Source organism: Nylanderia fulva, unplaced genomic scaffold, assembly GCF_048542155.1.
Source record: "Nylanderia fulva isolate GAGA-0341 unplaced genomic scaffold, ASM4854215v1 Scaffold472, whole genome shotgun sequence".
Lineage (NCBI taxonomy): Eukaryota > Metazoa > Arthropoda > Insecta > Hymenoptera > Formicidae > Nylanderia > Nylanderia fulva.
The window spans coordinates 7,495-35,254 of record NW_028190557.1 but is presented as its reverse complement, the minus strand read 5'-3'; the positions used below and the strand labels follow the sequence as shown (position 1 = coordinate 35,254).

General features: G+C 27.0%; 1 protein-coding gene across 7 annotated transcripts; it reads left to right on the top strand.

The window, feature by feature from the left end:
• The first annotated feature begins 858 nt into the window (after positions 1 to 858).
• Positions 859 to 27,739, top strand: LOC114940666 (luciferin 4-monooxygenase-like). Of its 7 annotated transcripts, none has more exons than XM_085486747.1 (10): positions 8,432 to 8,550; positions 9,540 to 9,624; positions 18,750 to 18,795; positions 18,992 to 19,108; positions 22,145 to 22,352; positions 23,009 to 23,484; positions 23,821 to 23,998; positions 25,354 to 25,575; positions 26,985 to 27,214; positions 27,457 to 27,739. In XM_085486747.1, exons 3-10 carry the CDS (start codon positions 18,775 to 18,777, stop codon positions 27,616 to 27,618), a joined length of 1,614 nt encoding a protein of 537 aa, XP_085342873.1. In that variant the 5' UTR covers positions 8,432 to 8,550; positions 9,540 to 9,624; positions 18,750 to 18,774; the 3' UTR covers positions 27,619 to 27,739. The 7 variants fall into 7 exon arrangements, with proteins under 7 accessions (XP_085342871.1, XP_085342872.1, XP_085342868.1 ...); XM_085486743.1 differs by having other exon boundaries at positions 8,446 to 8,550; positions 18,626 to 18,795; XM_085486745.1 differs by lacking the exons at positions 8,432 to 8,550; positions 9,540 to 9,624 and adding an exon at positions 859 to 1,124 and having other exon boundaries at positions 18,626 to 18,795.
• Positions 27,740 to 27,760: the final 21 nt, after the last annotated feature.

The window sequence follows — 27,760 nt, the reverse complement described above, 5'->3', positions numbered from 1 at the left end:
TCTTCTCGGCCCTCGGAAAACATTTTGTACCACCGATAAACGTTGCTTCGGTCCAAGGTAGCTTTACCATATGCCACAGTCAACATTCGGAATGCGTCCGCGCACTTAATTTTGTTTTTCACACAAAATTTGATACAGATTCTTTGATCCATTTTTTGGAATAGGCAAAAATCGAAGACGAGCCAAAACACGTGCAAGCAAAGCAGCTGTCAAAAATTAACTGAACATTCAAAATGGCCGTACTTGTCGGCATAAATGAGAAACATGAGTACCAACATAACGCCACAAAAAAATCGAAAATCGAATATACGTAACCCGCGGAAATTCAAAATTCGCGATACTTTTTGAACACATATATATAATATTATTGTGTCCAAACTATTGTATGTGATAAAGATAGACACAATTATGTATGTATGTTTTACTGTCATTGACACGCTTAGATAAAAACGCGTGTGCGAGATGATTCAACAGTAAAAATATATTATGTTGTCTAAAAAATATAATATGTTGAACACAATAAAGTTGTTTCTTTTGACATGCATGTAAATTTTTAATATATGGAAACTGCCGATAATAGTGAAATCAAAATTTTCGGTAATTATCGACAATTTTAGTTTTGCTTAGATGAGAGCGCTAACCCGTCGGAATTCGGCCAACGCTTCGGCTACGAGATATACACGGAACCGAAATTGCCTAAAGTGTAAGCAAAGCAGAAGGACTTTAAATTTACTTTGCTTGCATCTAGGTTCTCGATCGAGAGAGTCCGTTGCCAGGCACCCCTTCCGATCAAGGAACCTTCCAAAAAGCGATACTATATAAACCGAGTAGTCGCAGTCACAGAGGCAGTCGCTTATCAAGAACGCTAGAGTCACACACGTAGTTCGCGGATTAAATAAATATATACGTGTTATCGCTATTGCGAGACTATCTTAAGTAACTTACATTATTACGTATAACATTGCTAAAATAAACCAACAACAAGTGTTCAATTAAAAATTAAGGTTCTTTAATAAAAGTGCAAAGTGACGTAATTAAATACATCAATTCCGAGCCTATTCCTGCCGCCCCGGATTTCTATCCAAATTTGGCGCGACTCCTTGTGCCTGACCCGAGGCATGACAGTAATACAGGTTTAGCAACACATATAAATAATATCTAATATAATAATTTTTTCACTGGGCGCCCAGTGAAAGTAGAAACTTATACCAGTGGAAAATTAAAATTGCAAACATATATAAAGTCGTATAATAAACTAGTAAATTAATATAATAGTAAATTAATATAAAATAAAAAAAATAAAATTTTAGTTAAAAAAACTGAGCGCGCTACTAAGTTTCAAAATTACAATGCACCTTAAAGTTACATAAATTAATTTAACTACAAAATATATTTTAACTGCATTAAGTTTTAAAGTAACAAATAATTTAATTTTAATATTATTAGGATATTATTTAGCAGCGCGCCAAATTTTTTTAACTAAAATTTTATTTTTTTTATTTTATATTAATTTACTATTATATTAATTTACTAGTTCATTATACGACTTTATATATGTTTGCAATTTTCATTTTCTACTGATACAAGCTTCTACTTTCACTGAGCGCAATTTTTTTTATATCATTACTTTTGTAGTAAGATTCTGTTGGCGCAGGATAAAGAAAAGCACGAGATTGGTTTCAGAATTAAACAATAGTCCGATTATAGTTAACAAAACCTTTTATTCAGTCAGTTTCTGATACGTGTTTATGTTGCGACGGCTCTCGGAGCAGTGAAACGTTTAATCGAGAGTCACGACGGGGAAAACCAAAAGACGCGTCAGCACGGACAATCGAGTAAACACAAATTGTGCCTAAAACGCGCGAAGATCGAATAATATATAATGTATAATATGATGCAATATAATAATAGGAACAATAATAGAGTGTAATGCAATAATGAGAGATGCAAATCTCAACACGCCCTACTCGATCCAAGCGCGATCGAAAATCACAAAATCTCATCATGCATACACATCATATCCTTCTTAATCCTAATGACTCTACACATAGATAGTGTTTTGGTTTTGGTAAAGTTTTTGTAAAAACGTCGGCTACCATCTCACAATCAGCCGTCGGTATCGACTTTAATGCAAAGATCCCGTCTTTAACAGATTGTCAAATATAATGATGTCAAATGTCTATATGCTTCATCCGAGCATGGTAAACCGGATTCTCCGTCAAAATTTGTGCGCCACGGTTATCGCAGTAAATTGTAATTCTTTTAAGTCCCGGATCTCCGAGTTCGTGTAGTAGGTAGGCGGCTTCTTTTGCTGCCTCCGCAAGTGCCATATATTCGGCCTCGGTCGACGACAGGGCAACTGTCCGTTGTTTTTGGGTCTTCCAGCTCACAGTTGCTCCACTCAAAATAAAAGAGTAGCCGGTGTATGACCTCCTGTCAATCGTGCAATTACCTCAGTCTGCATTCCAATATCCGATCAGTCCATTGTTAGATTTTCTAAAACATAGACCAAAATTAGAGGTGCCTTGTAGGTAGCGCAATACGCGTTTTGCAATCCCCCATTGTTCTTGCGTAAAGCATTTATTAAATTGCGCAAGATAATATGCGCAATATCTGGCCGCATAGCAATGGCCAAATACATCAACATCAAAGCCCCGACAAGCTAACGATAAGGCAGAGTCGAATCCTTACTCTCCTTACTCGTATGAGTTTTTATTTTATCTGCCACTCGTGCTTTAACTTCTCCAGGCGTGGATATCGGATTGCAAAGCTTCATATTAAAACGCTTAATGATTTCCTGAATGTATCCTTGCTGGTTGAGCAAAATCATGCCTTTCTCCTGGTCAATCTAAATCCCTACGCAATATCGTGCAAGGCCAAGTTCCTTAACATCAAACTCTTTGGCTAGGCCGTGACAGAATTTTTTGATCCATGTTTCATCCTGTGAACATATCAAAATATCGTCAACATAAATTAATACAATCAATCTTGTTTCGCCACGTCTCAGATTGTATAAACACGGATCGGCGTTGGTAAGAGTTAATCCTTGATTCCGGATGACAGCATCCAATCTCCATTGGTGTGCCATTGGCGTCCAGCTTGTTTGAGGCCGTAAAGCTCCTTCTTCAAGAGACAAACTTTGTTTTCGTCTCGAGCGTCGTGTAACATCTTTGCCGCTTTGGTTCCGGAAGCACTGTTCTCGCCATCCGCCGAACTATCTCCGAAAAAATCTTCTCAAGTGCTTCTGGTTTTTCCATAAACACTTCTTTGTCCAGAGAGCCATTTAGATATGCAGTTACAATATCTAGTTGATGAATCCTCATCCTATGACGTACGACCAGTGCCATCATCAATCGCATAGATTCCAATCTCGCTACCGGCACGTATGTCTGCATAAAGTCAATGCCTGGTTGTTGCAAAGACCCACGAGTAACAAGTCGAGCCTTCCGCCGGTTCAATGTTCTATCCGGCTTCAATTTCGTGGTTAGTACCAAGCGACAACCAATTACAGTTCGATCGTTTAGTCGTTCGACCAATTTCCAGGTATGTTGTGCAAGAATGTTTTTAAATTCGGTCATCATCGCGTTCATCCAGTTATCCGCCAATATATATATATATATATATATATATATATATATTTATATCTGTATTTAAAACTTTATATATTGCTAACAAAAGTAAATATTATGTCATATACTATATCTTTTTTCATAATAATATTGTTTTTCAAATGAGAATTAGTTTGATTATATACAAAAATGAATGATATAATTTCTAAAAACTTACCTTTAAAAAAAGGTAATATATATATAAAACACTATTATAATCTATTTTCTTGTTACGCAATCATCCTATTATTTTTTCATAAAAATATAATTGTTATCTTATGAAAAAATAATAGGATGATTGCGTAACAAGAAAATAGATATTATTATATGAAAAAATATTTTCATAATACTATAATCACTTATATGTACAGTATTGCATATCACATATTTAGTATATCACAAACATATTCTTTCATAAATATATATTTATATAATGATATTTGCAACTTTTTGATATTTGTTACTTTTATTATGTTACGTTATCATTTTGTACTATTTCTTTCATAATAATGTTCTGCAACGCTACCATCGTACTACATCTTTCATAAATATATAAGTCATTATTATTGGTAAAGATCGCTTTCTTATTTTACATCAATAAATATGTATTTATAAAAAAAGAAAGTGTAGCAAGAAAGTAGTTATTATTATAAAAGAAATAATTTAAAATGGTAACGTACGAAGAAAGTATTAGCAAATATCAAAATATAAATATGCATTTAGATACTTACTTAAATACATGTGATATGCAATACTATATAATATGTAATATACTATATTTTTTTAATAATAATAATATAATCCATTTACTTGTTACGCAATCATTCTATTATTTTTTTATAAGAATATAATTGTTAATCTTATGAAAAAAATAATAGAATACTTGCGTAACAAGAAAATAGATATTATTATATGAAAAAATATAATATATTATAAATAAATATTAAAACACGTACCTGTTATGTGTGTACATACACGTCAAGAAATCAAATCAAGTACATAACCCCGCCGTCAACGTGTATTAGGTACATAACTCCTCACGTTGTCAAGATCGCAGAGCACTAATGCCATCTGTTGTGGAACGTGAGAGTCGTACAAGACTACTACTACATATCTATTGCATGTGTTGTGTACATGTGATATATGTGTGCGCATGTGTTGTATACGTGTGAATACGTATAGCACGCTACTACTATGTGTGCGTGGACGATAATGACGATGACGGGGACGTTTCTTAAAAGAAATTTTTCATATTTAGACTTTGCATATAAATATTTCCGCTTACAAAGCACGTAGAGAAAAAATAAAGACACTTTTATTATATAAATCAAACTCAATCTATCGATTAAATCTAGCATAAACTCGATTGCTTCAGCCGTTATTGAGGATTCGAAATTTATAACAGACTCAAGTCTCCGCTTCGCGTAAAGATACACAGTGTGCCTCGCTCTTTTTATTTGGCTATGCCGCGAACTGGGCGCGAGACACTATCGTGTCTCTTAATTTATGAAATAGTGTTATTTTAATTGACACAAAATATACTGCTTCTTTAAATTATTGAAAATTAACATAAAACTATTTTGAAATATTTCGTGTTTATTAAAGACAGTCAAATTTGGTATACGTTTCGGCTGTCAGCAACCTTTCTCAATATAAATATAAAAAAAATAAATAATATAACAAATTGTAGTATAGAAATTAGTTATTAGTCTAAACATTAAACTTAAAATATGCGAACAAACGGTGTAAAAATTACATTTGCTCTGGTGTCGAGACTTTAGGACTATTTTGTTTAATGCTTACGGTGTTAATAATGTACAAGACAAAGATAGTTAGAAATTATATACAACGTGATATAAATTACATAAGAAATAATGAAAATATAAAATTGTTAACCTTTAATAAAAAAATACGTAAATATTATTATCGCTCATATCAATGGTAAAATTTGAGATTGTATAAAAAGGACAACTGACGAGCTTAAAATTATTAAAAATTCACTAATTTATTTTAATTTTAAAAGATCACATAAAAGTTATAAATATAATCCAATTATTTTAATTGACACTACGATCAAAATTATAATTTAGAAGTACAATCATTAAACATATTTAATGTTCTATCTCTCTAATTTACTTATAAATTAAAATAAAATAAATTTTAAATTACAAACGTTTTGACTGTACGCAGTCTTCTTCAGTGTAAATTAACATATTGGCTAATACGGAAATAAATGATACCGTGAGAATACATTCATTAAGACACAATGATAATGTGTTGTGTAATGACAATATAGATAAAATTAACTTATTTAAACGTTATGACAATAGTCAAATGTTTCCATGTTTAAATACAATCCAGAAAAATATTTTTGACCACATTCACTTCTTAGGATATATATGGAGGAAAGAATTCTCTTCTGATTCCATCGTTGAAAAGCGTGGAATTATTCGAGATCCTTATTATTTATGATCCCCTCTATAGAATGGAACTTTGTTAAGGTGATGACCATCATAATTTACATTCAAACAAATATAATAAAAACGTGTCTACTTACATTAAATTTTGAAATTGTCAATGTTAATTGTTCCGAACCATTTCATCTCTAAGTACATTGTGGAAAGATAGAACTCAACCAAGTATTTATACCGGGTCATCGAAAAGTATCGAACCCCCCCTAATATCTTTAGTTAGAATGCATTTTAGAGAAAATGTCCAATAGCAAAGTTGTATGGTTTCAAGCGGAGAGTAAGATGAATGACCTTGACTTTGACCTTGACCATGTCCTTCAAGATCATTTCAAGGTCAACCTAATTTTTGTAAATGGAACCCCCTATATTTTCAGATAATAATCCTTAAGGTTCGCCAGTAATATTAATAAAAATCTTTCTTCAATGGTAAAAGTCGACCAAACTGGCAATCATTTATTATAGATAATTAGTTAAAATACAACGTTTCGGCTGTCATTGCAGCCCTTTTCAAGTAAATCAAAAGTAAATGCAAAATAAATTAATACAGTAAATCAAATTTACTGCATACCTCCAACAACATTCACCATTGTTTTAATGAACAATGTAAAATTGGCAGAAGTAACCAAGAAATAAATAGATGTTAACAGTTAGCAAGAATCTTAGTCACTACCAAGGTAGTACTACGGAGGTATGCAGTGAATTTGATTTACTGTATTAATTTATTTTGCATTTACTTTTGATTTACTTGAAAAGGGCTGCAATGACAGCCAAAACGTTGTATTTTAACTAATTATCTATAATAAATGATTGCCAGTTTGGTCGACTTTTACCATTGAGGAAAGACCCCTATATTTTATTGCATATTTTTATAGCTTATCTCGAGAGCTTTCCAAAACACTATAATAAAACATTTTTTTATTAAGTACTAATGTATTTTCTTTAAACCAATTAATTGGTCTCATTATTCCGCGCACAAAAGTATTAAGGTTATGATTACTGAAAACTACATTTTACAAGATATTTTACATTTTGTGTCAAAAACTTGTTAACTTCAAACCTGTATAATTCAAAAAATACTTGTCAAAGTCAAAGTCATCATCTTACTCCCCGCTTGAAACCATACAACTTTGCTATTGGACATTTTCTCCAAAATGCATTCTAACTGATAATGTTAAGATATTAAATTACAAAACTAATTATCAAAAATGATTAATTTGAACTTTGACTGTTCATGATTAAAATTTGACTGTCTTTAATAAACACGAAATATTTCATATTACATCCAGATTTATTGCTCTTTAGCGGCTTTTTTACTGATTGTTTAAATATTTAATATTTATAAGAGCGTGAACTTAAATATAAAAATATTTTAACAAAAAATTGCATATATGCATCCTGTACAAAAGTGTACAAATAATTATACCAAAAATTGCACAAACTCAAAATTTAAAAAAACAATTATAAACATTTTATTAAAAACTCTTTTATAAAATTGTTTTAATTTCTTACATAAATAATGATATTAAAAAGTAACTCAAAATAAATAAAAATTTATGCTATATGTATACATAATAAAATAGTACTTTGATTCTGAAGTAGTGTTGATTTTACGAATAAAATAGAAAAATTAAGAAAGTTCTCAAATGAATCTAAGTTTTTAATGCATATTTTTTCATATAATCATATTTAATTGAGTTAATGAGTTCTAATAAAAAATTAGACAGTGATTATTAATTACATCTCATACGAATAAGACGAGAAAATTAAAAAATTTTAATAAAAGTCTTTTTTCTACTAATAGAAAATTGTCCATTATATTTTATTTTACTAACGAACGCACCAGTATAAAAAATTTAAATCTTGAGACAAAAGTCTCACAAATGACGATTGTGGATCTGAAACTATCATTGATGACATTAGAGGTTGAGGTTTTAAAAGTTAAAGCGGTCACATCAAACTTGATAGTGACATTGACCTTGACTTATGTAGAAGTCAAATTATAAATCATATAAAGGTCAATTTTATTTTTTAAAATAAAACCACTATATATATGTATATGTATTTATATTTTTTTACATAAGTCGATTTCACACACACACACACGCGCACACACACACACACGCCTACACGCACGCACACACACACACACACACACACACACACACACACAATATTCTAAAATAATAAATAATTATAATGGTAAAATATTTAAAAAAAGTGAATAGTTTACGAGATATTTTATATTTTAGTTTAATATAATCTTACAAACACACTAAGCTATGAAATATCTTCTAAATAATGTTATCGCGCGTATATAAAAGTAGAGAAGACTTAGCTGATAATATAATATAGTTGTTTAGCGCAATAAGAATGACATCATCACTGTCGTGGATAACAGAACACTGCGAGCATTCACAATTAGGATACATAGTGCGATCAACAAGCGTCTTTTAATGTCACGACTATTACTGGTAAGCATTGCATCCTGAAAATAGAAGTAAGTTCAGTGCTTTCGTGCTAAGTCATCAATAAAGAGCTGTGCACAACCCCGTTCAAAATTGTATTCAAATAAATTTAACTTCCAAGGTACCAAAATTTAACTTGAAGCATCTAGTTTTTTATGCCGTGTGGCGATTTTAAAAAATGTTAAATAATGATCTTGGTTTTATCAGTTACATAAAAAATAGTATGTATTTTTTTATTTAAATATTTACTATTTCCTTAAAAATGAAGTACAAAAGTCATTTTTAATATAATTTGATCCAAATCTGAAGTGAGAAAAACAAAATATATATTTTTGCAAATAAATAATATTAGTTGTTATTGATATTTACTTCTAAAAAATAAAATTAATGTTATTATTTTTAAAACTATTTTTTTCTCTTTTTCCTACAATATTTTTGTGCTAGAATATTAACTATAATTATCGTATTCTGCACAATTACACATTTGGCAGTATCAACAATATTTTTAATATTTTATGAAAAACTTTTCTGCGTTTATACAGAATTAATATTATATGTTAATTATTTTTCAGCCCCAAATTTTACATTTTAAATAATAAACATTTGTTAAAGAAGGAGGGCCAATAAGGCCAATTTTTGGGTCCAAGTGTCGCATGTTTTTGATCACATATTTGTATAGTTGAAGTCGAGAGCTTTCCGAAACACTCTATGAAAAGCTTTTTACGTTGGGGAAAGTGAAAGTTATAAGTCATCAAAGTTAAAGAAACACACATATGCATGAAATAGACTGTCTTAATTTTGTGTGTGTGTGTCTGTGTGTGACAGACTGAAAATATATACATGTATTTGTTATTTTATCCTTCTCTTTTTAAATACGGGCTTGGAACCGCCAATGGCAGAATTACTTTTTTTTGTTTTTTAAAATAATTTATTTTTTTCTTTTTTGTATAGTTTTTTATTTATTTTGTTTTTTTCATCATAAATGTATTTTTTAGTGCATTTCTTGTGTTGAATTCGACGGCACTTAAGAGAAGTCACTGTTTGATGACTCTTCTTCATCTGTTCAACATGAAGAAGCATGTAAGTGATTTATGTGAAGAAGCATGTAAGTGATTCATGTGAAAATTTTCAATAGAAAAAAAGGGACATTTTTAAATAAATATAATTAGAAAGGCTATTTTAAATATAATTCAATCAAAGTAAAAAAAAGGCAATAAAAGCTAAATATAGGGAATTTATTTTGCTAAAGGATTGCATTTTCTCTCATTCTTGAATAATATATATCTCCAGTATGATTGTTTGTTTAGAAATTGATGTAACCTTTGACATACTTAATTGGCGTTATTATCGACTTTAGTACTGTTCGTTATGTCAAGGCATGATGACATAAACATAACTCGATATAATTTGATTATTTTGACATAAGTTAAATCTCTTCGACATAAACATAACTCGATATAATTTGATTATTTTGACATAAGTTAAATCTCTCCGAATCATAATTTATTCTCACATCTAAAAGACGAAATGCTGTAACTCCGAGTAAGTCTGTAAATTGTAATTCATGTTTCGTTCAATTAGCGTGGCTGATGTAACTATATCGGTTTTTTTAGGATATCACAATTGTATTTTTGATAAGGACCACAACCCGTATGGTCGAAACGTTAAAATAAACATATATTAACAACTCTAAATTGAAGCCAGTGTTGTCAGTTCAAATTTATAAGTATAATATATATCTCATTACTCTGTGTATAATTATTGTAATCATGTTCATCTATCAATTGTTTTCTCGATGAGCGATATATTCAGTATACTTATTGCGTCAATTTGTATCTTTAAAAGCTTGATGTTTTGTAACATGAAAAAATATATATATAAATATATATATATACATATATATATATATATATATATATATATATATATATATAATTAAACTAAACTTATATGTAAAAAAGAAACATTTAATTTAATTTTTGGCAAACAAACTCAGGAATAAAAATGTAAGAGAATTTATTTAACAAATTAAATATTAATTTATATTTAGAAAAAATTATAATATTTAGAAAATTTATATTTATAAAAAAGTTTTATATAAATTTTATTTTAATCATTTTGTTATACATATTTAATTTGAATATTTATGTAAAAATTTTTAATAGGAAAAGAGGGATATTTTTAAATAAATAAAAATTATAAACTATTCTAAATATAATTAAATTAAAGTAAAAAAAATGACAATATAAAACAATAAAACAGGAAATTTATCACAATAAAATTTTACATTGTCACTTCTTGATTCATATTTATCTCATTACTCTGCATATATTTATTATAATCATATTCATACATCAGTGATGTTCTTTCGAGCGATATGTTCAGTACTTATTTATTTTTTGCATCTATTTGAATCTTTTAAGCTTGACGTTTTTAACATGAAAATATATACCATAGATATATACATATAATCAAACCTCGCCTACATTATTTTTATATTTACATAATTTAAATTAATAAACTGTATACGCGCCTTACTTACTGCACTCTTATTGTCATTTTTTTTTACTTCAATTTACTTTAATTATCTTTAAATAACTATAAACTTCTAAAAACTCTGTAAATAAATTGAAGTTGCCAGTGATGATTAAGAAACAAATAAATTTTATTCAAATTTCGATCCAACTGGCAAATTTACAAAATAATGTCGCCCTCCGTTACGGGCTCTTATCAAGTGTGTCTTTAATGATAAAAATTATATATAAACAATAAATTAAACGCCATTATATCTTACATAATTTGTACAAATTAAATAACTATCTGTTTAAAGCAAGATTACATTATAACACAAAACTAATATTCGCGATTGTACACCAAGGTGCTGACAAAAACGACGGCACAAAACAAAATAGTCGATGGGTAAAAATTCTTTCGTGTTTTATAATGTCTATTAGAGAGATATGTTATAAACATGATAATAAAACCAAGATAGTACCGTACAAAAACATATAAACAAATAACTAAGTAAAACAGAGTGATAAATAAATAATGATACACGAATATTTAAATGTAACTTATACTCTCTGTATCAACAAATCATATATCGGGTTTAATTTTTTAGTATCTTTTTGTAAGATAATATTATTATCAAACTTTTTGATGAAAAACATCTTCCGCAATAAGTCTCTTTAATAAACATTATAAAACACGAAAGAATTTTTATCCGTCTATTATTTCGTTTTGCGCCATCGTCTTTGTCAGCACCTTGATGTGCAATCGCGAATATTAGTTTTGTGTTATAATGTAATCTTGTTTTAAATAGGTAGTTATTTAATTTGTATAAATTATGTAAGATATAATAGCGTTTAATTTATTGTTTATATGTAATTTTTATCATTATAGACATACTTGATAAGGACCCGTAACGGAGAGCCGAAACGACGTGCATTATTTTGTAAATTTGCCAGTTGGGTCGAAATTTGAATAAAATTTATTTGTTTTATAAACTTCTAAATACAATTAAAAAATACATTCAAAAAAGCGCTTTTAAAACCACATAAAAAATATATCAAATATATAAAAATATATTTAAACTTGTATGTAAGAAATAAACATGTTCAATAAAATAATAAAAATTAATTGTTAATTGCCAGTAAAAATTAAAAAAATTAAGGTTGATATTAGTTTCGACCAAAACTGGCTTAAATTACAAATTTTTCTTTATTAGTTATAAACACTACGTTTCGATCTTTGAATTTTGATCTCTATCAAGTGCTACAAGTAATACAATATCATTGATTAATAGCTCAGTTGGAAGAGCAGCCGTCCGACAAGCGAAAGGTCTTGGGTTCAATTCCCAATTCAGCGACTTTTGGATCTATATTTTTCTCTCGCATTTAATTATTTATTTCGATAAGGAGGTCAAAAAGTTTTTGAAATGAAATCTCAAGTAAGAGATTATTTTAATTTTCAAAGTCTTGGTTAGTACACCAAGAGTAATATGTGCCTTGTGCACGATTTGTTTCCATAGCAACATCCGAGTTTAGCCTTCACGCCTTCTTACGATTTAGATTTATATTTATATTACAGAGCCTGTTATTGAATCTTAATTATTTAATTTTATTTTTGGCAAACAAACTCAGGAATAAAAATGCAAGGGGTTCATTTAACAAAAAAATTAAATTTTAATTTATATTTAGAAATTGAAAAAGTTTTATATAAATTTTAATTTAATCTGTGATACAATAAAAGGCCAACTTAACGAGCTTATAAGATATTAATTAAAAAATTTTTTAATTATTTTACGTCATAATATAATGTTACAAAAGATAAACGTTTCGACTGTATGACAGTCTTTTTCAATATCATTATCTATATGCTACTGCTATCTATTTGTACTGCGTTCTTCACATTATAATTCCATAAATGTTGTATTTATAATAAGTTCGATATGACTAAATGATTTAATTCTTTGACATATTAGCATATAGATAATGATATTGAAAAAGACTGTCGTACAGTCGAAACGTTTATCATTTGTAATATTATATTATGACGTAAAACAATAAAAAATTTTTTAAATTAATATCTTATAAGCTCGTTAAGTTGGTCTTTTATTGTATCACATATTTTGCATACGAGCCGAAGTTTAATTTATAATATATATATTTAATTTAATCATTCGCTGATGCATATTTAATTTAAAGATTTATGTAAAAATTTTAATAGGAAAAGAGGGATATTTTTAAATAAATAAAAATTATATAGACCATTCTAAATATAATTAAATCAAAGTAAAAAAATGACAATAAGAGCTAATGACAAGATAATAAAACAGGAAATTTATCTCGATAAAATTTGACATTGTCACTTCTTGATTAACATATCTATCTCATTACTCTGCATATATTTATTATAATCATGTTCATACATCAGTGATGTTTTTTCGAGCGATATTATCAGTACTCATTTATTCTTTGCATCTATTTCAATCTTTTAACCTTAACGTTTTTAACATGAAAATATTTACCATAGATATATTTATATTCAAACTTCGCCTACATTATTTTTATATTTACATAATTTAAATTAATAAATTGTATGCGCGCCTTACTTACTGCACTCTTATAGTCATTTTTTACTTCAATTTACTTTGATTATCTCTAAATAACTATAAACTTCTAAATACAATTAAAAAATACATTAGAAAAAGCTTCTTTAAAACCAAATATATAAAAATATATTTAAACTTGTATGTAAGAAATAAACATGTTCAATAAAATAATAAAAATTAATTGTTAATCGCCAGTGAGAATTAAAAAATTAAGGTTGATATTAGTTTTGACCAAAACTGGCTTAAATTACAAATTTTTCTTTATTAGTTATTAAACATTACGTTTCGATCTTTGAATTTTGATCTCTATCAAGTGCTACAAGTAATACAATATCATTGATTAATGATATTGTATTACTTGTAGGACTTGATAAGAATCAAAATCCAATCGTCGAAACATAGTGTTTATAACTAATAAAGAACAATTTGTAATTTAAACTAATTTTGGTCGAAACAAATATTAATCTTAATTCGATAAAATAAGATGTTAAACACAATTTAAAAAAAAATTTCCTCAATGGTAAAAGTCGACCAAACTGGCAATCAATTATTATAAATAATTAGTTAAAATACAACGTTTCGGCTATCATTGCAGCCCTTTTCAAGTAAATCTATAAAAAGTTACATAAAAATAATTATAATTATAATACACTTTATTGCAACAAATAATTATAAATTCAAATACAAAAATATGTTACATACCAAACGTCAATGCATAATAAATTAATATAGTAAATCAAATTCACTGCCACCGACAATATTTACCATTGTTTTAATGAACAATGTAAAATTGACAGAAGTAAGCAAGAAATAAATAGATGTTAACAGTTAGCAAGGATTTTAGTCACTACGCGTTAAAAAATCGAGACAAAACTAATGTGTCTTTCGCAATCTAAAATCTCATAACAAAGTCAAATAAATAAATAAATAGGTAAAAATAAAAATAAAAATAATTTAAATAGCGTCAAGAACACGATCATAGATCCCACTAAAATTCTCCGTATCTTTCTGTAAATTAATGCCTTTACTTTGTTTTTTTATATAAAACATTTCTGCAATTTCTCTTTTTCTTGGTGGTTTTTCTTGATGCAAGATCACCGGAGAATCTCAACGAAACTCATGATCGTTGCAAGTTCGATGCAAACTAACGACTGAATGCAATGTAGTGTCTTTTTTTATATTATTTCTATGTTCTTTGATGCGCGTTTTTAAATGTCTCTTTGTCTAATATACGTAGAATCACAATTCGCACAGTCAATTTTATACACGACATCGGTTCTTTTTAAGTTGTCTATCCTATCTTTTCTTCTTTTTATCAGTGTGTCTAATTTTTTGGAACGGTATATACTACATCAATTCCATTTTTATTAATTCAACGTGTAATATTCTCGCTCAAATCTCTGATGTAAGGCAACACCATACAAGTTCGCGCATCAACATTATTTCGGTTGAATGAGCTAAGATTACCGCCAAATTTGATCGCCCTATGTCTTTTGTTAATATTTTTGTTTATAACCGCTAACGAGTAACAATTATTACGAAGAATTCTTCTGACTATATTAATGTTTTCTTCGTGAAACATAGAGTCAGCGAGTAAAATGGCCCTATCTACTAGGCTTGTGATCACACTGAGTTTGTATCTCATCGGATGATTTAATAGAAAATTTATATATCGACCTGAAAACGTAGGTTTGCGGAACCAATTAGTCGTTAATCTGCCACCAATACGTATAACATTCGTGTCTGAAAAACTCAGAGAACAATTGTTTTTTAATTCAGATGTAAATTTAAGTCGAGTGTGAAAACCATTGAAAATCCTAAGCATATCCTCCATTTTTCCTTTCGGAATAATTGAAAAAATATCATCGACGTACCTAAAATAACAAGAAGGTTCGAAATCCAATTGACGCAAACAATATGATTCCAAATCGTCTATAACCATGTCAGACAAAATTGAAGACAAAGGAGACCTCATAGGAAAACCGAAAATCTGTTCGTAAAATTTACCGTCAAAAACAAAACTAGTTGAGCGCATAACCGTGTCGATGGCGTGTAAAAACTGCGCAAGGTTAAACGAAGTAAATTGTGAGATGTCCTCCCATCGGTTTTCTATTGTTATCTTAATTAATTCCCACGGGGTGTTTGTAAAAAGTGAAGTCACGTCCAACAAAATCATAATCTGGCCATCGTCAATGTTTTTATCTTTAATAATTTCCACAAAGGACCTACCGTTGAAATTATGATACGGAGAGGGTAACCCGCCTTATGGATCTTTGGTAAACCATAGCCCCGAGGCAAATTACCATTCGTACACCTCAAATGTTTGTATGTAGTCTCATCTATAAGTTTATTGTCTAACCAAGATTTTAACAAAGAAGTAATTCTTGCGTTCAGTGCATTTAGTGGTGTCTTATTAAGTAATCTATAAGTGGAGACGTCTTTCAATAAATTATTCATTTTCTCCACATAGTCTGTCCGACTCATCAGCACCGTAACCTGGCTCTTATCTGCTTTTGTTACAAAAATATTATTGTTTACTTTCAAAAATTTTGAGCATTCAGAATACCTATTAAAAATGTATTTATTCATGTAGCAGACATGTTTTTGTCTACTCAAAAACTTGTGTACCGAGCACGCTATTGACAATCTCACATTATCAAGACTATCCTTAGGAAACTTTCGATGATTGACTTCAATATTTTTTATATTTTCCAATGCAGAGATTTTCCTATCGTTTTTATCATTTCTACATATGGGCATACCAAACTTATCACCTAAACTTAAAAAATTCATCAATGAGTCAGGAACGTGACAATTACTAATATTCACAATCCATTTACTATAATCAATTTTTCTCAATGGATTCCGAACCCCATAATACTTTTGAATGATATATTCAAATTTGTTTCTTAGACGCAACTTCTCACTTTTATTATACTTATGGAGGATATGCCTATTATGATTAAAAAAACCGACGACAAACTCAGACGGTAGATTCTCGAACAGTCGCTTCTCGATATAATTCAAATTGACACGCAAGACACGTAATTTACAATTAATATCATTTATCTCTAAGTTTAATAAAGTAACTTTGCTACGATGCTGAAGATGTAGCCATTTACGTGTAACACTTCTGCTATGAAAAACAGCTATGAAATTTAAAAATTTAATTGTTTAATAATAAATTTAATATCAACGCATGCTAATAATTAGATATTTTTAATTATAATTAATGCAAGTGTGATTAAAGATTCCATTAATCTGTACAATATATTTTATACAATGTACAATATAAATAAAAATTTTTCATAAATTCAAAATTGCGCAAAATAAATTTAAGATCAATAATAATTTGGCGAGTCTGCGTCACATTAAAAATCACTGTCTCATGTATATTCTCATTATTGTATAAATTATACTCAAATCTATAAATTATGCTCAAATTATTGGATTTCTGGAAATTGTGCTTATAAGTAATATCGATTATACATTATAAGGATACAATTATTAGCAATTTGCATTATTTTATTTGGTAATTTGTATTAATATCACAATTGTTTTTAAACAACTAATTTCTTAAAATAGTGTTTAACATTTTTTTTTTGCTCAAACTTTTATACGTACAACTAATGCCTAAATATTCTCTTACGTATCTACATATCTAATTAATATACATTTCTGCAATGTCACAATGGAATGGATTTAAATGCTTTATTAATATTTTATAAGAATAAGCTAGAAAAACATATATAATCATTTTATACATATTAAAAAATAATATCATTTTTAGAATTTTATTTTACCATTAAATTACAATTACCTAACAAACAAAATAATTATACTAAATTAGATTGTCCGTAAATATAAACTTTTTTGTTTTTGTGAAAATATAATTAAACTTCAAACAAATTCAAAACCAAACATTTTTTCATATACAGAGTTCTATTATAAAAATCCACACAAATATCTCAGAAAGTTTGCGTTATCTTAAAATATGTTTCAAATAAAAGTTATTTGATATTAAAAAAGTATGATGATGATTGTTATTTGAATTTAGATCAGAGTTTAGATTTAAATGATTATTTTATGGTCAACTTAATCTTTTTAAAACAAAACCACTAAAACTTTCCTGAATTGCATGGAATAAATCAATTGATATAATTTAATAAGGCAAAAAATGCATAAAAATTTAAACTTTTTTCTTTAAAATTAAATATTAAAAAACTCGTATAAATTTAAAAAATTATTTAAGAATAAGTTAATATTTAGACCAACTAAACGAGCAATAAAGTCTAAGGTTATTATTATTTATTTTATACTTATAACATTAAAAAACCGCAAACGTTTCGACTGTACTACTTGTTTTGTCTCTTACAATATAATAATAATAAAAATAAATAATGATCTACATAATAAAATCATAAAAATAATATATGTGTATAATAAAAACATTTTCTCTTTAAAATGCGTTTTTGGCAGAATTTGATACAATATAATTTCTCACTGTGTATTATATCAATCTGAAAAAAGTCCGTTTTTTATATCGGATGTTAAATTGTGATTGAAAGGTGTCTCTATAACCAGAGTTATCAATTCGAGCCGCTGCAACTCTGCTCAAAAATGTCGTATTGATGTTTAAAATCATATTTGTGTATGTTGTTACATACCGTAGTTATCTAATTCTTAAAATATATGGCATCTTTTAGGTTTTTCCTTGCATTGTAATAAATCTAACATGAAGCCTCCTTTCCATCCTGTGTCTTTTTCAGATTTCAGTGTGCTATCGTATAACTTTGTTTGCCGAACCTTCTTAATGTTACTGATCTTACTCAGATCACGTCTATAATGTTTTGTTTTTTAGTCCTTTTGTCAAAACTAATTGTCAATAAAACTCAAACACAAAATATAAAACTTTTCCGTTACCAAACGTCTGAAGAATGTTATAATGTCTCTTTGTACTATTCTCAGATCTAACAGATTTTTATTTGATGTTATCTCAAACGCACGAAACGAAAATCAAGTCTTTAGTTGTGATTGGACACATTGACCAAACAATATTTCTTGCTGTTTAATTGTGTTTATTTTATACCAGCATCTAAACTCCATCATCTGGCAAAATGGCTACGAACGATTCAAGAGTAAATATAAAAACGCATAATTAATTAAATAATAATTTACTTTTTTACATAATATTTAAATAAAAATACACTGTCAACGTAGCGTAATATACATTACAAATATATAATAAAAGACAAATTTGCTACAAAAGTTTACAAAGGCTTGTAAGTATTGTGTCTTTTTTAAAATAACTACATTTATCTATTTTATTTTTAGACTTTTATTATGGAAGACAATGTTTATAAAGGAGAAATAACTTCTATGCCTAACTATAAGAACATTGCAGAAATGATGTGGAATAAGATTAAAAGTCATGGAAACAAAATCGCACATGTAAGTCGACACTTATACATTATATATAATGAATATCTGACATTTTAGGAAAAATAAAATTTGCGAGCTCATAAGTAGCAAATAAATTTCTGTGTCTCAATAAGTGAAAAAAATAATTTAAAAAAATAGTTTTATAATTCTATAATACTTATTGAAAAATATTAATGATTATGAGTGAATAATAGGATCTGTATATTATTATTAATCGTTCTTCTATCAATATGTTTATAAGATAAACAACATAAATCTGTGTTACTAAAGTTCTCAAAAACAATTAAGTGTATATTAAGTAATAAAATAATATATTATTTGAACATTAGATGTAGAACTAAAAATGAAAACATTGGAAAAAAACTTCTAAAATTTTATAGTGTTTTATAGAGATAAGAATATGCATTCTTTACTACTATTATATCATTAACTATATTTTTACATTGCACTGTATTAATAGTATATTTTAATTATCATTAACTAAATTATAATGTATATCATTAATTTATATGTTGAAAAATCCCTTTATTAGCAAATTTTTATGCTATATTAAAGCAATACGCAGGCAGAAGACAAAAACATTTTAAGAAGACATTTTATAAATTATATAATTAGAATACAGTATCGGGCTAATAAGAATCAGGCGCAAAAATAGTAAGCAGACAATTATTTTCAAACAAAATTTTAAATATGTCAAGTATACATATCGTAAATTAGATAAAATTAAAAAAATAATTAGGAAAATTAATTGAATGAATAATGAAAGCCAAATATAGAAAACAGCGTAAACAATTATTATTTTTAAAATATTTTCGTAAATATTCAGATATTTATTCTTTCTAAAAAAATTTGTTATTAATACTCTTATCGCTTGTTCGCGATGCTGGTTGGCTGTCGTGATTCATGTTGTGCGTTATATTCATAGCATCGAGCAGCTTTCATCGTGAGAATTAATAGTTTGATAGCTGTTAAAAAATAAAATTACAATTACTAAAAATTTAAATTATTACATTAAAAGTGGCAACAAAAGACAATAATGCTATATCTCAGATGCACAATCATACTGATTTTATTGTCTCTCTATTATAATAGAAAAAAAGATTAATTAAAATAACATCAAGAAAAGAGAATACAAAATAATAAAAAGAGAAAACTGACATTTTTATTCATTTTTTTCTTGGCTCAATTTTTGTTTGATGTTTGGAATGTATTATATTTAAGTAAAAATAATAATTAAATTATATGAAACATTTTACATAAATTATTTAAATAAAAACATAATAGAGAAATTTGCGGATAAAATATTATTTTGTTCACGTAATTGAATATTATTGTTAGATAATTTTATCTTGATTTAATTATCAAATTTAAAAGCGGATTTGAGTAAAAAAGTACTATATATCTGGCAATTATAGTAGACAATATAAGCGCGCGCTGCATTGTCCGATTTTATGTAGTGATTTTTTGTAATTTTAATTAATATTATTTATTTAATATTATTTTGAACAAATGTCAAATTCTTAATCCCCGCGATGACATCTCTACTGCACAACACAAGGGCGCTCTAATGATTTCTAATGTAATTCATAATTTTTATTAACGTTTATAAATAATTTTTAACAATTTTATAAAAAACAAAATTAATCATATTGATTTTCATATGTTTGCATTATAGACATAGGAAATATAAACTGCATATCTTATGTTTTGTCAGAAAGTATATCAAAAGTAGAAAAAGAGCAATATTTATGACCTCCCTTTATTCTTTCATTTGAGAGAGAAATAAATCATTTTTTTTTGGATAACATTTGTTCAATATGTGTAGTCAATATTTCCTATGTTCACGGTTAGCACTTAATGCAAACAAAATAGAAAAATAAAAAATTATAACTTTAAAAATTAATAATTTTAACTTTTATCAACATATAAACATTTATTATACATTTATTAATCTCATATTATAAAATCTCAAAATTATAAAAATTTATTTTTTTAAAATTGCATCAAGCGTAATTTTTTAATAATTTTTTTATATACAGATATATTTTACAGACTCGTTGAACTTGTTGCTTTTTTCGGAACAGAATGTGTATGTATTTCTGTAATGTGAAAAAATCTAACTTATAATTAAAAAGAAGTATATAATTTAAAATGTAAAATTGCCAGTAATTATAAAGCGTATTAATTAATTATTATTATTAATAATACATTTGCAATTATCGCAAATTGCTTGCAAGCAAAGATTTAGAAAAATGTACGCAACGATCTCAGATTGTTGCAATATCAGCTGATATTTTAATTATCGTAACACCAAAAACGCAAATTAAAAAAAAGAAACAAAAATTTGCAAGCATATTATAATTATTCTATTCTCATTTTGTATCGTTTATCATATAATCATTCTATTCTCGTTTATCAATTTTAAATCGTCATTATGTATATTTTAATCTTATATCTTTGTAATATAATTAGGTTCAGAATTATGTCTAATAAACATATGTATCATCAAATATAATAATTTAAAAATTAAAGGCAAAAAACATGGATTAGAGATTTAGAAGCAATTACGCGCTTACGCGATATATAAAAAAATTATTGTAAGATATCCGTTGACACTATAATCACAGTATGCAGAGCAAATTTAAGAATTTCATTTTTATTCATCTTCAGTAACTGTCAACAAATTGTTACGTGTTATACAAAAGAATAGATAATATTACAAATATAATAATCAATAAAAATGTCACATAAAGATCATTTAAAAATTTTTAAATGGAAACCCTTATTCATTATTGTATATATTCTTATAGTTTATTTCGAGAGTTTTTCAAAACATCATAATAAAATATTGTTTTATTCAGTACTCTTTGAGTTAAAGAAATATTTTAGATTTCTTTAAACATTTTAGACAAATTATGAGAGAGATATTAAAAATAAATATAAGATATTTCAAAATCATTCAATGTCTTTTTAACTAAAAATAATATACAATAAAATGTACGTGGTAGTTTTGAGACTCTCTGTAATATAGCAATAAAATTACAGTTGGATGCATGCACTGAAAAAGTAGTTACTTATGCGGAGTTACAAAATAAAATCGTAAGATGCGCATTGTGGTTACAAGAACGAGGAATCAAATCCAGCGACATTATTAGTGTGTGCACAAATAATCATATCAATTCCATCGTGCCTTGCTTAGCGGCGATTTATATTAATGTAATATTCAATCCATGGAATGAAAATATGGACTTACGTAAGTTCTCCTGCGATAACGCAGTTTTATGAAAAATTTGCTACGTCATAAATAGAAGGAAATTCTAATGATAATACATATAAGGAAATTCTAATGATAATACATATAAGGAAATTCTAATAATAATAAATATAATTTTATCTATTTTAACTTAATTTAATTTTTTCTTATATTTTATAATTTATTATATTTTAAATATATATAATAAGAATTAAAATTATTATATTTTATAATATTTATATCTTATATATATATATATATATATATTTATATATATATATATATATTTATAACTTATTATATTTTATAATATTTATTTTATATTTTTTTATAATTATATTTTATTATATTCATTTTATTATTGTTAAAATTTTATCATGTATTATTATTAAATATATTAATATATTTTTTATTATTATAATTACATTTATATAAATATATTTATAAATATATTTTATCTATTTTGAATTAATTAGAGTTACTTTATTATTAATTGTAAATAATAACACTTATTTTTCATTACATTTATTATATTAATATAATATTATTATTATATTATAATTATTATATTTTTATTTATTATTATATTATTTATTTTATTTAATGTTTTATTTCATATAATCTCTTTATTAATTGTGTGCGCTATTTGTCATTAGACAATACGGTGCGTGTTATGCAGCTCACTATTCCGAAAGTAATATTCTGCAGTAAGAAATCTGTAAACGTTATCCTGAGTGCAACAAAAAAATGTAACTACAATCCTACGGTTGTGGTTTTCGGTGATCATCCGGACGTCATTTCGTTTTCCGATATTTTGAGTACGCACAGCAACGTGGAAGTGGGAAATTTCCAGTATGTCGATCACATTGACATGAAAAAAACAATGTGCATCATGCATTCGTCAGGTACTACGGGGCCACCGAAAGGCGTTGAATTATCCAATTATTCTTTGTTACGGTTTAGCGATGATAGGAACGTAGATTTAATCGATGGAATTGCAATTTGGTCCTCGACAATTTATTGGATAACCGGGGTAATGATGAATTTCATTGCAATCGTTCAAGGCGCCAAAGTGATCATTTATTCAGAGTTCGACGAAGAAATGTTATGTTTATTAATCGAAAAATACAAGGTAAGAAAGGAAAAGAGATAAACATTTATTCAAGCTTGAAGATCTTCCAAATCTACACAATTTAAGATCTAAAACTTTCTAAATTAAAAGCATTGTTTCCGAAATACCAAGCTGTTAAGAATTGTGTTTAATAGTTAACATTTTGTGGTGTATATTTACCACCTTGCATATATTTATACAAGTTTATTCTTCTATAAAAATAGGTATTCGTTTAAGCAAATATTTTGACATTTTCAATATTGAGAATATCTTAACCTTTATGATGATTTTTTATAATTTTTTATGATTTTTTATGATATTTTATGATAAACTTTTTTATGATTTCTTACTGTTTAGATAACCATGGCTTTTCTAAGCACGAGTATGATCAATCGGTTGTTCAGAGCGAGTAACATAAAAAAATTTCCATTATTATCTTTAAAAACCATAATCTTCAGCGGTTCAAAAATTAAATCAAAAATGCACGCAGAAATGAGACATATTTTATCACATGTACAAATATTACAAACTTTTGGTAAGTTATCGTTTTAATATTACTATCAATATCAATATATGTAATACAGAAATTTAAAGCATTAAAAATAAGCTGTAAAAATCTAATTAATGAAATCAGAAAATAAAAATAATTATTTATTATGTCACTAGTGTAAATCTAATCCTCGACTTTAAAAAATGTAAAAATTTCGAAAAATAATTCAGATTATTTTGTTCATATTTATTTGTATTGCTATTTTTTGTTTATATATTACCCTCTTTTATAGGGTAAAAAAATATACAGCAATAAAAGCATGATCCAAAACTTAACATGTAACTTTGTTAACATTTAATTTGGTTAAGTGTGTTTATATATAAATTCACTTAACAAAATTAAATGTTAACAAAATTACATGTTAAGCAACGATATCTGAGTGTATACACTTAGATAGCCAAGCGTTATGTTGCGATCATAATAGTAATTTCGTTTAGGTTAACATAAAGGCAACTAATTGGATTAAGATTTTAGACAGAAACTGTTTTCGTCAAGTTGTTCTGTAATTTTCAATAACTGTTTATATAATCGGTTCTTAAGAAAGCAACTGTTGCTCTCAAGTTGCTCACAATTGTCGATAGCGGTAACAATCGACAATCTAATATGCAAAGTCGGAAGCCGCTTCCTTCAATATTGAAAACAACTTAATCAAAGCAATTTGAAGTAAATTGATAACAACTTGTGCACAACTTGCTACCTGTGTATATATTCAAAAAAGAATCACATGCAGTACATTTTGTTTATACCATAAAATGTTTAAAATTACAGTATTTCAGTTTTTTTAATAAAAAAAAATATATATATATATATATATATATATACAGGGTGAGTAATTTTAATCAACGCACGTAAATATCTAGTAATAGTAAGTAAGATAGAAAAAAATGTCTTAAACAAGTTTTTTGACTATGAGAAGGACATAAAACATTTTACAAGATATTTTACATTTTATGCCAAAAAATTGTAAACTTTAAACTTTTATAATATGAAAAGTACTTCATCAAACAACACTTTATTATAAAATTTTGGAAAGCTCTTTAGATAAACTATAAGAATATGTAATGAAAAATAGCAGGTTCCATTTAAGAAATTGAAGCTGACCTTCAGGTGACCTTTAAATGATTATACAAGGTCAAGTCAATAACACCATTTTATGTTCCCCTCATAGTCAAAAAACTTTTGTTGGACTCATTTTTTTCCATGTTGCTTACTATACGAGATATTTACGTGTGTTGATTAAAATGGCTCACCCTGTATATGTATAAATAAAATAAAAAAGAGACAAAATATCTACTAACAATATATATAATAAAAACATAATCATTTATCTTCATTTCAAGGAATGACAGAACTTGGTGGATTTGGAACATTACAAAAATCGAATCATAAGAATGGATCTTGCGGAACACTAGTTCAAAATGTACAAATAAAAATCGTTGAAAGAGAAAACGGAATGGCTCTTGGATCAAATCGCTTGGGAGAATTGTACATAAAGACGGAAAACAAAATGAATGGCTATTACAAAAATCTTGAAGTAACTAAAAATACCATTGATGAACAAGGTAAAAAACATATACATATAATTATTTTCAAATTAGGATCCTTCTTCTCTGTTTCTTAAGTGATTTTGAATCTAATGTAATCAAAATTATGATCCTGATTAACTTCCAAAACCTTTTAGAAATTGCTTATTATATATTAAAAAATTACATAAATATAATGATTTATGTAAATCAATGTTCGATTAAAATGAATTGATAAAATATAATATTAATATTGCTTAAGTGAAAATGTGTCACTGATTGAAACAGTGACAAGAATTTATCAAAGATTCAAAAATATTTGAACTTTAGTAAAAATACTCACATTTTTCTCGACTATTTTATATTTCAATAATTATGACAGTAAGATTTCACTGAAAAATCAGCCACTCGATAATTGGAAAATTTCTCTTTTAAAAGAGATAGTGAAGTTCTTCTCCGATTTTGATGAGCTTAAAATATGTTGTATTCTAGGTCAAAATCAGAAATATATTTTTTATAACATTTTATTATATACAGGGTGTACCATAAATATATGTATCCCGGATTAACTTAAAGAGATGATATTTCTAAAAAGAATGTTTTAGACAAAAATTGTATAGCTTTAAAGAGGACATCAAATAGCAAAGATTTGACCTTGGATAGTTGTTTAAAGGTCACAAAGAGATTACCTTCAATTTCTTAAACGGAACTTACTACTTTTTATTGTATATTCTTGTAACTTAACTTGAGAATTTTGCAAAACACTTTAATACAGTATTTTTCTAAAAGTACTTTTTGAGTTATAAAATTAACTAATAATTTGAAGTTAATAATATTTTTACGTAAAATGTAAAATATATTATAAAATAGATTTTTAGTGGTGTAAAAAAACAGATAACAGTTTAACAAAAATATATAATTGGCTACATGCAGCTGCGTAATTATTCTTAAAAGTACCTGTGTTTCCTTTACATCAATTGATTAGTTTCATTATTCCGTGCATAAAAGTATTAAGGTAAGATTACCGGAAATTGAATATTTTACCAGATATATATATATATATATATATAATATATTTTACATTTTATATTGAAAAATTGTTAACTTTGAACTTTATAACTCAAAAAGTACTTAAAAAAAAATACTTTATTATGTTTTAGAAAGCTCTCGAGATAAGCTACAAGAATATGTAATGAAAAATAGTAGGTTCCATTTAAGAAATTGAAAATGATCTTCATGTGATCAAACAACTATCAAAGATCAAATCTTTGTCATTATCTCATGTCTACTTTGAAGCATACAACATTTGTGTGAACATTTTTTTCAAAAACATTATCATACATATCCACTTGTATAAAATTACAATAATAAGATGCAACAAAATATCTAAAAATAATAATAATTATATCACATAATATTGTACTATAAAAATAAACTTAATTTTTTAGGATGGCTGCATTCAGGTGACATCGGCTATTTCGATGAAGACGGAGAACTCTTTATTGTCGATAGAATAAAGGATCTTATAAAATACAGAGGATATCAAATCTCACCTGGAGAAATTGAAGATGTTTTACTATCGCATCCAGCAGTATCTGAAGTTGCAGTTACAGCAATTCCTCATCCAATAGACGATGAACATTGTGTTGCTTTTGTCGTCAAGACGCCAGAAGTCGAGGTACAATTTTGTTACAAATTTAATAAGACTGCAGAGCAAGTGTTCACGAAATAGAACTCTATAAGAAATTCAGAACTTAAAAATAACATCATAATGTTAAGAATATTTCGAGGGCGGTTTCTTTAAATTTTTAGAGTCAAATTATTAACAAATTGTGACTAGTTATTTTTACAAATTATTTTCTATCACAGAGTATGAAATCAACTATGTTATTCTATAATGATCAAATTGCATATGTGTAGGTAACGGAACAAGAATTAATAGACTTGGTGACCAACAACATGATGGACCAATATAAGCTTCGTGGTGGAGTGATATTTGTAAATGCTTTACCACATACAAGTACAGGAAAAATTTCAAAAAAAGAATTAAAAGCTTTAGCTGCAAACCTACTTATAAAATAAAAAAAGTAAAAAAAAGTAGAAATGTATTTTTTACAATTATACTTATAATTACATATTTATAATTTCTATAAGTTTTTCATAGAACTGGGTATCTATACATTGTTTCAGAAACTTTCAAATTATAATTAAATAAAAATAATAT

Bases quoted from the DNA above. Each gene is read 5' to 3' on its own strand.
- LOC114940666 (XM_085486745.1), top strand. From the start codon at position 18,775: ATGGCTACGAACGATTCAAGA. The intron at 19,109-22,144 runs GTAAGTCGACAC...ATAAAATTACAG, and splicing joins ATGGAAACAAAATCGCACAT to TTGGATGCATGCACTGAAAA. The intron at 27,215-27,456 runs GTACAATTTTGT...GCATATGTGTAG, and splicing joins TCAAGACGCCAGAAGTCGAG to GTAACGGAACAAGAATTAAT.